This window comes from Myotis brandtii, unplaced genomic scaffold (genome assembly GCF_000412655.1).
Source record: "Myotis brandtii unplaced genomic scaffold, ASM41265v1 scaffold702, whole genome shotgun sequence".
Classification (NCBI taxonomy): Eukaryota; Metazoa; Chordata; class Mammalia; order Chiroptera; family Vespertilionidae; genus Myotis; species Myotis brandtii.
Genome location: NW_005370755.1, coordinates 2,277,599 through 2,291,128, shown reverse-complemented (window position 1 = coordinate 2,291,128; position 13,530 = coordinate 2,277,599). Strand labels below are relative to the sequence as shown.

Below are 13,530 nucleotides of genomic sequence, written 5' to 3'. Positions count from 1 at the left end.
CATGCTATTTGCACATCTGTTGAACTACAATTTCCCTTAAAGGATTATCCTTTTTAAAAGTATCAGCTTGGCAGATTAAGGATGATTATCTATTTAATTTTGTATATACAGTCTATTAAAAAGAAGACAAATGCTTGGGCTACTTGACTTTGGGCGATGAAGTATGTGTGGACTGCAAATTTTAACCATATTAATTTTAAATCTAATAAACTATTATGTGCTATTAAGTTAAAATAATACATTCTTTTTAATACAATAATTTTATGTACCTCAGAAAAACTCAAAGGTCTGATTGTCTTATTTCTTTATACAAATGCATTTTCTAGAATACTATAGGCATACAATGTCATTGTCATATTTCAAAGTGAGCTATGCTAACATGTGCATATAATTTTTATTATATCTGCAAACCTATGGGCATAGCTAATTATATGCATTCAAATATTTTATTGCGTAGGTGATATGAAGATATAGCTAGTTATGAAATTTATTTTTCACACTTGGTATAGAGATACAAATCTTTTTAAAGTGTTGAAAAATGATTTGGCATTTGTAAATTATTATATGCATATAACTACTGTAAATATATTTAAAAGTCTTCATTACATTAATACTATATAAAATAAATCTTCATCAAATATTAAGGCATTCATTTAGAATTTGTTATTATTTGGGCATTTTCTAGATTGAAATTGTTTGTATATAATTATGAATATAGACTTTATAATGGACTTCCAAGGAAATATTTTATCTGCATGTGAAAATATTTTCAAGCACCTTTTGTCATCTATGCCCACAATGTTACAAATATGTAGTACAGCTACATTAGAGAGCTAAGCAACAATGAAAACTACATTTGAAAAAATACTACACAAAATTGAGGAATTGATAGCACAATTGTGGCCTTTTTTGTAGAATCCAGGTAATTGCAGCTGCAGTAGTTGATTGAGTCTGCACAAGGCTATAATTTGGAAGGTTAATAAGTTATTTCCTGCTCTGATTTAACCAGAATGGGTCACATTCTTACTATCTCATATAGTCCTTATAAGAAGAGTTTGATTGAGTCATTGATTTACTAAAATGAAGGAGTTTATGCTTTTTTTTTTTTTTTTTTTTTTTTTTTTTTTTGTCAAGACTCCTGTTGAAACAGGGACTGAATGTATTGCTAGTTGTGCAAGAATAAAAACTGGTATTTGCCCAGTGGCTCAGTGGTTGAGCATCAACCTATGAACCTGGAGGTCATGGTTTGATTCCAGATTAGGACACATGCCTGGGTTGCAGGTTCGATCCCCAGTCTAGGGAATGCAGAATGCAGCTGATCAATGATTCTCTCTCAGCACTGATATTTCTATCTCCCTCTCTCTTCCTTTCTGAAATCAATAAAATATATTTAAAAAATTGGTATTGTTGAGCAATACAGATGTCATTTATATTTGAGACTCAATTTTTTAAATGTCTTTTCATTTTGTTGACAGTTTGCTGTGCAAAAATTTAGTTTGATGCAGTCCCATTTGTTTACTTTTTCTTTTGTTACCTTACCCTAGAAGATAAATTAGAAAAAAATATTGCTACAAGAAATGTTCCAGATTTTACTGTCTATGTTTTCTTCTAAGATTTCTATGGTTTTAGGTCTTACATTTAAGTCTTTAATTCTCCTTCTTCTTCTTTTATTGATTTTGGAGAGGAAGGGGGAGAGAGAGAGAGAGAGAGAGAGAGAGAGAGAGAGAGAGAGAGAGAGAAACATCAATGATGAAAGAGAATCCTTTATTGGATGCCTCCTGCACTCCCCAGACTGTGGATCAAACCTGAAACTCGGGCATGTGCCCTGACCGGAAATCAGATCATGACCTCCTGGTTCATAGGTCGACACTCAATCCCTGAGCCATGCCGGCCAGGCCATGCCTCTCATTTTAGAGATGATAGAGTTGAGGTCCACAGAGATTAAGTGTCCTGCTCAATTTTATGTTACAAATCATAAGTGAACAACAATATTTATTCTTTAGAGCCTCACTTTGTGATTGATGTCCTTTGCTGACTCATAAAATGTGAATAATTTGTAGATGTCTCTACAAATTCAATCCAGACTCAGAAAAGGTATTTGTGAGTATTGGGGATATTAAATAATTATTTTTAAAACTGTAAAGGCAATTCCAAAAGGGAGGCTTTGTAGTTTGTGCAATGATGTCATTAGTTTAAGTATATAACCTTTCTTTTGTAAATTTATCTTTATTGTTGAAAGTATTAGAGATGTCCACTTTTTCCCCCCATTAACCCATTCTAGCCCACACCCGCTCCCTGTTCCAGGCCTTCACCACACTATCTGAAAGAGACAGGCTTTGTAACATGTATACATTTTACTCTTTTTAAAAGTCAGTAACTTATTTATCGTAATCTGTCATAATTTACGCAATCCAAATACATTTCAGTTCTCAGAATTGATGATCCATTGCAACTGATATTGCATTGTCAACAACCATTCAGAATGAACAGTAAACAATCAAAACTGGTTTATAGTCATAATACTTTATACAACTGCGAATAGTATCCCTGAATTAATATATCTTTGGTTGATATGCCTTTAAAGTTTTCAAGGTGTCCCTACTATCAGTATAATATTATTTTTCAAACTTTCCATCAGGTAAATAAAATTGCCTCTAACACAGGGCTTAGCATGACAAAACCAAATTTACAAGTAAAAATATAGCTTTTGTTTGTTTGTTTTTAAAGATAAGGTATAAAACAATCCCTGTAAATCGCTATAATTTTTCCTTTTACAATTTTCTAGAGCTAAAGATTAAATGAAATGCAACTCAGGCTTGCAAAGACTACAAATGTGTGTATTCATTAATATACATGTGTAACTAAAGCTCTCAAAACTCTTTAGAATGGGAGAAATGGAACAAAACTCATAGTTCTGTGATGATAAAAGGGAAAGCACCTTGCCCAACTTCTAGAGTATAATTTACTTCATTCCAGGTATTAGTCATAGGCTGGGGTCTACAAGGGAGATCAGATCCATAATCTGATTTTCTTTAGTTTTCCAGTTCCTTTCTCCAGTGCCGGAGAGGCCCATATTCTACTCGAGGACAAAATGATTTTGCATACACAATAGAGCCACTCAAAAGGAGGGAGAAATAATGGGACCATAAATAATTGAGCATGGGTCATCTGGTCACCTTTCCCCTTATATTTTAGCCTCTCCTTGTGGCTTTCTTTCTCAGGAAATTGATGTGGTAGAAAGGACTTGCTTTTAGGAGGAGAAACTTAGATTGTCTCTGCCATATGCCTTAGATGATAAAAGACATTAGCTTGCTTCCTTTTATTCTTATTTCAGTTTCTAATCAGGCTGGGACTTAAAATAAATGGCAGAAATAAGGGCCCTGCAGGTGCTCACATAATTCACACTGAGGTGTAGGGTTGGAGTCTCAAATCCCATTAGGAACACACAAGCATTTAGAATACCCCCTTGTGCATAAGACACATCACAAACCTGGCAGATAATAGGAGTGATATTCTCTTTTCTTCTTCCAGAGACAACAAATCAACAACTAGTGACAGGATTCTGTGTCTTTAGTCAGCACTGCGTCAAACACTGTCAAGTGGTCATTAATGGGATTATTTCAATATTCACAGAAAATGGATCACTTCTAATAGACCATAAATCAATATAAAACTGAATACTATTAGTAAAATGAGAGGCAGAATAACATGTTTAAATTCTGGTCTCTGGACTTAGACTGCTTTGAACTCTGACATCACGTTTGATCAGCCAGGTGTCACTGTGCTTGCTGTTGACTTTTTGTCCCAGTTTCCTCCTCTGTGAAAAGGGGAATAACTAACCATCTCACTGAGCTGGAGGGAAGATTAAATGGGTTTTTACATGAGCCAATTAGATAGCGCCTTGGACATTAGTGAAGGGGACTAGGTCCAGAGCGTGGGCTGAGGTTGCCTCACTACTGAGGTAATACTCCACTTCTGCAATTTTTTTCCTGTAGAGTCAGATGTTAAGTATTTTAGGCTTCCCAGGCCATATGGTCTCTGCTGCAAATACCCAGTTCTGCTGCTGTGGTGTGAAACCAGGCTTAGACAATATGCAAATGAGTGGGTGTGGCTGTGTTCCATTAAAACTCTACCTGAACACAGGTCAAGCTGGCCCATGGGCTAGAGTTTGGCAATCTTTTCTCTACCTACTGTCCTTTTGAATGGCAAGATTTGTTTCACTTGGTTGGTAGGGATAAAAACCATTCCTAGGCTTGTGTGAGCTCTGGGGAAGTTTCCTTTTAATTCCAGACAGATTTTTCCCTGGCCTTATCTTAGCAGATACTGATTTCTATTCAGCTAAAGACTGGAGCAGAACTCTGCAAATTTCCAGAGCTCTCTCTCTCTCTCTCTCTCTCTCTCTCTCCTGCTGCTCTCTCCTGTTCTGTCCTCTACCCTGCGAACTCTAGCTCCCTGGCTGCCCTGGGCTGCCCCCTCTGTTGCCTCAACTTTGGGAGACTGCAGGGGTTCCCTGTGGTTTCATCTGTCCTGAGTTGTGACCTAGTAACTCTCCAAGCAGTATTCTGGGGCTGTCAGCAGGGCTCCTCTCACTGACTTCCCCTCTCTCAGGTATCACTGTTTTTCATTGCCCAATATTTGATGTCTGAAAAAAACCCATTTCATATATTTAATCTGATTTTCCTTTTTAGTTGTTTCAGGTAGTAGGGTAAATCTGGTCCCTGTTATTTTATCTTGGAAGTAGAAATCCTAATAGGTTTTTATTATTCCACATTCAAGGAACTGAGGCTCAGAAATGTTGAAATTTCACCAGGTCCATTCAGCTAATAAGTATTAGAGACAAAATTCAAAACCAGGGGGTGGGGGTGGGGGCAATGGGGCAATAAGGACACATATGTAATACCTTAATCAATAAAGAAAAAAAATTAAAATCCAGGACTTCTCTAATTTCTAAATGAGTACTTTGCCAATTAAGATGCACTGTGTCCATCAGAAAGAATTTGCAATCTGCCTTTTAAACACACAAGGATGAACAGTACCCTTTACTAACAAAACACAAAAAAATAAATTCATTTTGAACCAACAATTTGGGAGTATGTTACTATATTTTGAAAAATCATGGAGGGGGCATATACTTTTCATATTTTCCAATGGGGTCACCCCTCCCCCATTTTACAATTTTTATTGTGGTTTTGCTTGTAGAGAATATTTAGGTTTTTCTCAAGTAGTAGGAAACCTTGCCCCTTTTGATGATCTGATACTAATAAGCTTTCCACTGAAAGTCCTCATCTGGCTCAAACTTTAGCTTCTGCATTGTCTAGGGATGTGACTTTGCAAACGTACCGAAATTATCTTTGACAGAGGAGACAAATGCATGTGTTGCTAAACTACATAAACATGAGGCAGTGAGAAATGTAGAAGTGTAAGTATAAATTCTCACAGTTCATTTTTATTACTTCACACAATTCCATTTAACATTTTCTGAAATTGTAATAAATCGTTGAATGATAAAACATATGGCATTTGAGTATGCCAAGTGAGAGATATTGTTTAGATAGTGAGTTTTGCAGAAATGTGTAGCATTATATTACCAGGAGGCTCTCTGTTGAATGAGAAAGGAACACTTATCCTTTTACAAATACACAAGTTATAAATATATACTAATATATGTATATATCTGTAAACACTGATAATCTGTTTGTCACAAGCAATGTATTTGCAAATATAACATTATGTAAATAATGCTATGCCATATGCAACTCCACTTTTAAATGTGTGAGAAGCAGATTTCTTATAGTAACAGAAAAGCTAAACTCTAGACAGTGATTCATATGTCTATAAACCTTTTGATTTTAATCTATTGTATATGTACTGTTATATACAACCTTACCTCTTAGTTAACCATTTAAATTATTCTTACCATTACATGAACATGAGGTTTGACCCTTGTTTTTAATAGCTATTCATTAGTGTTTTATAGTTTCATTAGAAACTTCCTACACTCTCACACAACCTTAGGCATCTTATTTGTACAACAAAATATACACACATTTTTCTCATCCATGAAATGATTGGAATGACTTTCTCAGATCCCTCCCTAGCTAGCAATAACATGGAAGGTGATTGTACTAGGAATTCCACATTATAGGATATACATTATCCCTTTGAAACACATCAGAACACTATAAAAAATGATCTCCTCCATGGAGAATCTTAGTTCATAGAGATTAAATAATCTGCTTATAGTCTAAGAGACGCTGAAGACCCAAGGCTTGGAATTATAATATATGTTCTTTTACTATATCACTGGTTTTCAAATATTTTTATCAAAGATACATTTTAAAAATGATACACTATGAGAAATAACAAATAATGTCCTAGATGTATATAACAGCACAATTTAACTCTGTCAGAATTTCAACCTGGAAACATGAGTTGACACAACTAATGTGAGCCCTCAATAAATGTTAACTATTCTCAACAGTGTCAATTATTCCTGCATTTATAAAAAATTGTGAATAAAAGTATGTCAAATAGAAATGCATTTTGAGCTTATTAAATTAGATATGATTTTATCCTCATAGTCCAAATATTTTTGGTATAATTTTGTTGTACTATCTTTCAAATAATCTTTTCCTGAATAAATGCAGATTAGAAGAGATTTATGTGCTCCTATCCTTATTCTGATTTTGTTCTGCTCTTGACTTGTACTTCTTTACTTCCTTAATATGAACATAATTTCTGGCGTTTGACTGTGATTTTCAGGTCTCTGTTCAAGCCCTCATTAGAGCTTGCATTTGCTCTCCTTTGTTCCTTCAACCTTTGATATATTTCAACCTCTTAAAATCTCTTCCATTTAAATATCTATGACAGAAGCACAAATTTCTCATTATTAAATGAGAAAAAGGCTCATGGCATTAATTTTTCAAACAGAATTAATGTTAATTATATTATGTTTCTTAAAGAAATGGTCAAAGGGTTGGGAAGGTCAAGTTGAAATTATATGCCCTCAAGTTTTCAATGTTTTGATTATGTAGCCCTGCACTTATGTTCCCAGTAACCAAGGCATGGAAACAACCAAAGTATACTTCAATAGATGATTGGATAAAAAAGATGTGATACATAGTATATATAATGAAATACCACTCAGCCGTAAGAAAAGATGAAATACTGCCATTAGTGATAACATGGATGAACCTGGACAATATTATGTTAAGTGCAATAAGTAACTCAGAAAAAAGCCAATAAACATATGCTCTCACTCATTTGTGGGATATAAAACTGAAACTCATAGACACAGACAACAGAGGGAAAGGGGTGGAGGGGAAGTAAAGGGTAAACAGGGCCAAATATGTGGTGATGGAAGATGATTTTACTTTATGTGGTGGGCACACAATGCAACATACACATCATGTATCATAGATTTGTACACTTAAAACCTATATAATAGGTTTAACTAATGCTACCCCAAGAAATTTAATTTAAAAGATAAATTTATGTCCTCAAACTGATGAAGTGGTTTCATTAACAGGGTCCCTGGTTTAAACTCTTTGACTTTTAAGTTTCTTATTGTTCTGCCCATGATCCTCATACTTTAATATTAGTGAATTACCAAGAATACAACAGTCATGGGGAGAGAAAATCAGTTTGTTTTTCTAAAGACTTTAAGATGATATTGTTGTATGATAATAAGATTGGTATTACATTTATTTAAAATCAGGTTTGCCTGACTAAGTATAGAGAAGAAATTTCAGGCTGTATGACAAAGACAGTAAAAAGCAAGTGGCAACATTTTTAATAATGACAGTAAAATATATATCTATTATTAGTTGCACAGCATTCCAAAATACCTTTAATTTATATTATTATAAAGTATAATTAAAAGTTTTAAAATTTCAGGGTTCAAAATTCAAGAACATAAATACCTAGATGCTAAATAATACAAAGGTATTTAAGGATGTGAAATGTTTGTGAAAACCAAATTAAAACTCCTTTAGCACTATGATGTCAAGGTAAAATTTGTCTATTGAAAGTATAAATTTAAATCAATAGGCTGTCACACTGTAAAATTAAATTCTCATAGTTGGGGATCTTTTATTATTCTGTACAGAATTTTAAAAAATATGTTTGAATTCTAGTGGACCATAATTGTCTTAATGTCTAAAACATTTTTAAAGAAGCCATTATTATTAGCATGGTTCATATACTAATCTGTAACAGGAACACAACTTAAAGGTTGTTAAGAAGGCAAACTTACTGTATTCTAAATCTCAGCTGTGTGATGGGACTATCATGAAACCAGTGTCACAAAACACACAATTGTCATATGTCTCTATAATTACTACAAACTTTCTGGACTACAGAATTAATATGGACTATTTTTAAATGAAACATTATATATATTTCTTCATCTAAAATAGTTATCTCTGGCGAGGATGCGGAGAAAAAGGAACCCTCGTGCACTGCCAGTGGTAATGCAGACTGGTGCAGCCACTGTGGAGAACAGTATGGAGTTTCCTCAAAAAACTAAAAATGGAACTCCCATTTGACACAGTGATCCCACCTTAATTACTATGCTTTAATTATGTTCAATTTGTAACAATGAAATTGCGGGTCACTACAACATGAGGAACTGTATTAAAGGGTTTTGGCATTAGGAAGGTTGAGAACCACTGCTCTAAGTGAAATAAGCCAGTCAGAGAAAGATAACTATCACATGATCTCACTCATTTATGGAATATAATGAACAACATAAACTGATGAACAAAAACAGATCCAGAGACAGAGAAGCATTGATCAAATCATCAAACCTCAGAGGGAAGGTAGGGGAGGGTGGGGGTAAGGGGGAGAGATCAACCAAAAGACTTGTATGCATGCATATAAGCCTAACCAATGGACGCAGACAACAGGGGGTGAAGGCATGAGTGGGGGGGATGGGGGGTAATGGGGGAGATAAGGACACATATGTAATACCTTAATCAATAAAGAAATTTAAAAAATAAAATAAAATAGTTATCACTATAACTTGGTCTATCTACCACAAATTACTATCAAAGATTTTAAAAATCCTCAAAATTTAAAAACATTTAAAATACATATCACACTAGCAAAGAAAAGTTATGTTATCCAATAATATATATACATTTTTACTTAGAACAGGCTATAATTAAAAATAAAGATGTAACTGCAATTTTAACCTTTTAAACAGACGACTGGAATTATTGTGTGGTTCATATCAGTTGTCATACTATTTATCATTAACAAGGATAAGCACAATAAAATAATTACACAGAGCATATAATTGCAACAATAAATGAATATAGATATATTACAAATAAACTGTAAAATCTAAAGAATCTGGGGTAATTTGGCAAATTTAAATTATCCCATGAAAATATTTCCATTTTATCTTGCCAACCTTTTGTTCTTCTTTACTCTCAGTCATTTTGCCTTCAGAAAAAGCAATGTACTTACCTTGGATGGTGACTTTAGGGATATAGGCTCCAAGGTTTTACGTGGCGCTGCCAGGAACTTGTGTTATATACATTTACACACACTTACCTCCTCTATTTTTCTTCCTTCTCATATAAGATAAATATGCTTTCATAATATGACATATGATACAAAATGTAATGAGATATAATGTAATATATTCTAAGATAACAGTAAGAACAGAAGTGCACATAGGAGGAAACAAAGGGGAAACAGTGGTTAGACTGGTCACAAGTAAACAAAATCCTACCTGATGAATCAAAGTTCACCTCATTGCCAGGACTTGGACCTACATCAATGGACACAATTGGTAAGAGTTTCCGAAAGTCCCATAGTTTTGTGACCCCACAGGAATCGCAGGATGCTATCATGTGACCCTTTAAAGAATATTAAAAAAAGAAGTGCATTTACACATATATAAAAATATGTAGTAACACACACACACAAGAGATCCCATAGTTTTGTGACCCCACAGGAATCGCAGGATGCTATCATGTGACCCTTTAAAGAATATTAAAAAAAGAAGTGCATTTACATATATATATATAATATGTAGTAACTCACACACACAAGAGATAAGTGTTATAATTTTATTAAATCCACAAGAATACTTTGCTCTAAACTAAAAGTTACTCATTATACCTTTGTCTGAAACATAATGTTGCTATAAAATAGTAATTTAAGCACTATATAAAATTACATAATACATTTTGGAATATTATTTTATAGGAAATTATTTATTTTGGCTGATTTAATTATATCAGAAGATATAGTAAAACAAAAAATACACACACCCATATAGTTCATGTACATATACACATATCATGTTGGGTGGGATTAAAAAATAGATTTACAGTTATTTGTATGGAAATAATACAATATTAATAAATAACCCAAGAATAAAATCTGTGTTTCATGTACTCACAATTGTAAAACTACTTTTGCCATGCCCTGTGTCATATATGTGATCTACACATAAAAACTATATACATGAAAACATTGTACTAAAAGGGGGGCATCTTACTTTATATGCTGTAATTAGTTAGTACTAATACTTTATATCTCAAGTGGAGTGAAAAAACAGAGATAGTAAAACAAACGGAACAAAAGAAGAGTTTTTAATCACTGAAGGTAGAATCACTAGGGCCAGGTGCAACTGATGGCAAGGAAACAGCTTCCGCTGTGGTCATTTAGACAAAATTACTAGACAGATGTGGGGCTTTGGGTTATATGTATTAGGATAAGGATGAAGGTAATCGGATAAAGGAGATGAAAAACAAAAGGAAGGGTGAATGCATTCAATTGTTATGGAAACAGGAATGGGTATTTTCCCAATATAGAAGCAGCAGCATGGATGCACTAGGTCCAAGCTTAAGGTTTATTCACTCCTCATGCTGGCCTCTCAGATGTTTATTGAGCATCTACTTTCTGTCAGGGACCAGGATATAGTGATGAGTAAGAGGGGTTTCCGTTCTCCAGCAATTCATAATATGTACTCACTCTCATCATCCTGCCATTTAAATTCTCTCTACTCGGCAATTAAATATGAGTATTGGCCACATTGGGCCTATAAATAATGTTTATGATGCCATTATACTGTTTGCCATGCAATATACAGTATCTCTTTCAGCTTTAGCTTACTTTTTAAATGTTAAATAAGAAGTATACTCATTTTCTTCCTAAATATTCTAAAATGTTAAATAACTTGATTCTAGTACAATTCTCCTTCTTACCATTTTTAATTAGCTCACATAATTTTTTTCTCATTTACTCCTTGATTTCTATTCTTTTTCTCAAAAATGTGTTATGTTACATTCCAAGTGGACTCTGCTTTTCCCTAAACATATCAGAAATGCAACAAATGCCATTAGTTTTAAAATTCTATGACTGTAATCACAAGTGAAGCAATACAGCAATCTTGTCCCCAATTTCATAAAGGGGATGTTTAATCTTTTTTATGACTTAAAAGGAACATGGAGAACTTGGAATGTTTTCAGATATGTAAACATGTATTGTAAGAATTGTGAAGAATCAGTGAATTTAATTTTCAGAAGGAAAGTTCTCAGGGTCATCAGAAATATTAATGTTAGAAATTAGTAAAAATCTTTTCAGATATAAGGGCTTTTTAAAACATCTTTCAGAAGGAAACAAAAAATTTTCCTTCAATTCAGAGAACTGAATACATTTAATTTAGAAGCAGTTTACACCAAAGACAGGTTATGGACTTGATTGACTTTTCTTTTCTGGGTGCTATAAACTAAAGATAATCTTAAAGTGTGCTATATACCACTGAATATTACAATTTGAGGAAATATACCTATAAATATTTCAATCACTCTTAGTGTGAAAATAAGTATTTAAATACTTTTAACATTTTTACATTTTACTTTTACTGTTGTCAAATGACCAATGTTAAACTATCTGATAATATTACTTATTAAGTGTTTTAAATGAATCAAGTGCTGTGCTAAATGCTTATTAATAAAAGAATAGATATTATTTTAGACCATTTTGAATAATACCATTTAGTCAGATTTTTCTATTTCCCAAGATAGTTAGGAGCTATGGCGAAGTATACAGTAGGTAAACTAAATATAATAACTTAATAAGTGATATAAATAAGTTTGTGTTCATATTTGATAACCAAGAGATATTTGGTAGTGAAGGAACAACTTAGCTGCACTTCCAATTAGCCAATGAGGCAGAGGCAGTGCCTATGGCAGTGTAGACCTCAAAAAATATTGGTGAAACCAACAGATGATGAATGCCTCAGTGGAACTTACCTAGTTTTACTTTAGTCCAAGTCCTTCCATAACATTCTTGGAGTAAATATTAGTTCTAACCCTGATAGTTCTGAATCACTTAGAAAGAAATCAAGAGCTAGACAATATAGAGAATACAGAACCAAAAACTTGGAATATCCTCAAGACCCAACATCCCTCTTCCTCTCTCATGCAAAAAGGAAGCCCTTCTGCCAATAAATCTCTTTCCATAGGGCACTAGAAGATACTAAAATATTGCTCATCTGAACAGCATAGTGGGAGTTTTGAGGATCTAGAGGTGGAGAGGAGAGATGTAGGAGAGGTACCACCTGGCGAAAACCAAATTATTTATCTAAAATTTGTTTAGATGAGAAAAACAATGGCTAGCTGTAGTTATGTGCTAAACCTAAATGAAGAAAGATAGACTTCAAAGAAGATGTTTTCTAGAGATATTTTATTAGATGCAATAATCCCATTTTACAGATGAGAAAAATGAGGTTTAAAGAGGTCAAGTGAGTTTCCTAAAAGTACCCAGAGAGAATGAATTGGGGAGAGAATTCAAGCATAGGTCTGGTTGACCTCAGAGTCTGAGATTTTAACAATAATATTCTATTTCTTGAAAAATATACCACAATATATCATAAATGTTTACATATGTTGAATATATTTCCCCATTAGGATACATTTTCAGTAAGTCGATAACTCAGATCAATACTTGCCAAAAAGATGGTTCTCACAATATTATTTATAAGATGAAGCAGTAGAAATGTAAGAAAATTATTTTCAGTGGATGCCTAGATAGATAAATAGACATGCATGCATAAAAATATACATATTTAAAACCGTAATATTACATAACAAAACTATTATTTTAGTCTGGCCAGCATGGCTCAGTGGTTGAGTGTCCATCTATGAACCAGGAGGTCATGGTTGGATTCCCAGTCAGGGCACATGCCCAGGTTGCAGGACAGATCTCTAGTGTGGGGCATGCAGGAGGCAGCTGATCAATGATTCAATGTATATATCTCTCTTTCCCTCTCCCTTCCTCTCTGAAATCAATAAAAATATAATAAATAATAAATAAAAACATTATTATCTACTGGAAGCCGATCCACCCTGGCTGCTTGAGGCAGTCTCTGCAGGGATGTTTCAAGTAACCTTGAAATGGAGATGAGAAATGCCCTAGCCTTTGGAATGGAATGGATGGGATTAAGATCAAATAGGATAAATGCAGATGTAAGAGGACAATAGGGGGAGGAACCTGGCTAGGAGAAGAAAG

General features: G+C 33.8%; 1 protein-coding gene across 1 annotated transcript in view; it reads right to left on the bottom strand.

Moving 5' to 3' along the window:
- Positions 1 to 13,530, bottom strand: part of SPAG16 (sperm associated antigen 16) — a 638,516-nt gene that overhangs the window by 186,806 nt on the left and 438,180 nt on the right. The window contains exon 15 of the mRNA XM_005882297.2: positions 9,740 to 9,866. Coding sequence (XP_005882359.1) covers positions 9,740 to 9,866 — 127 coding nt within the window. The remainder of the gene's footprint in view (positions 1 to 9,739; positions 9,867 to 13,530) is intronic.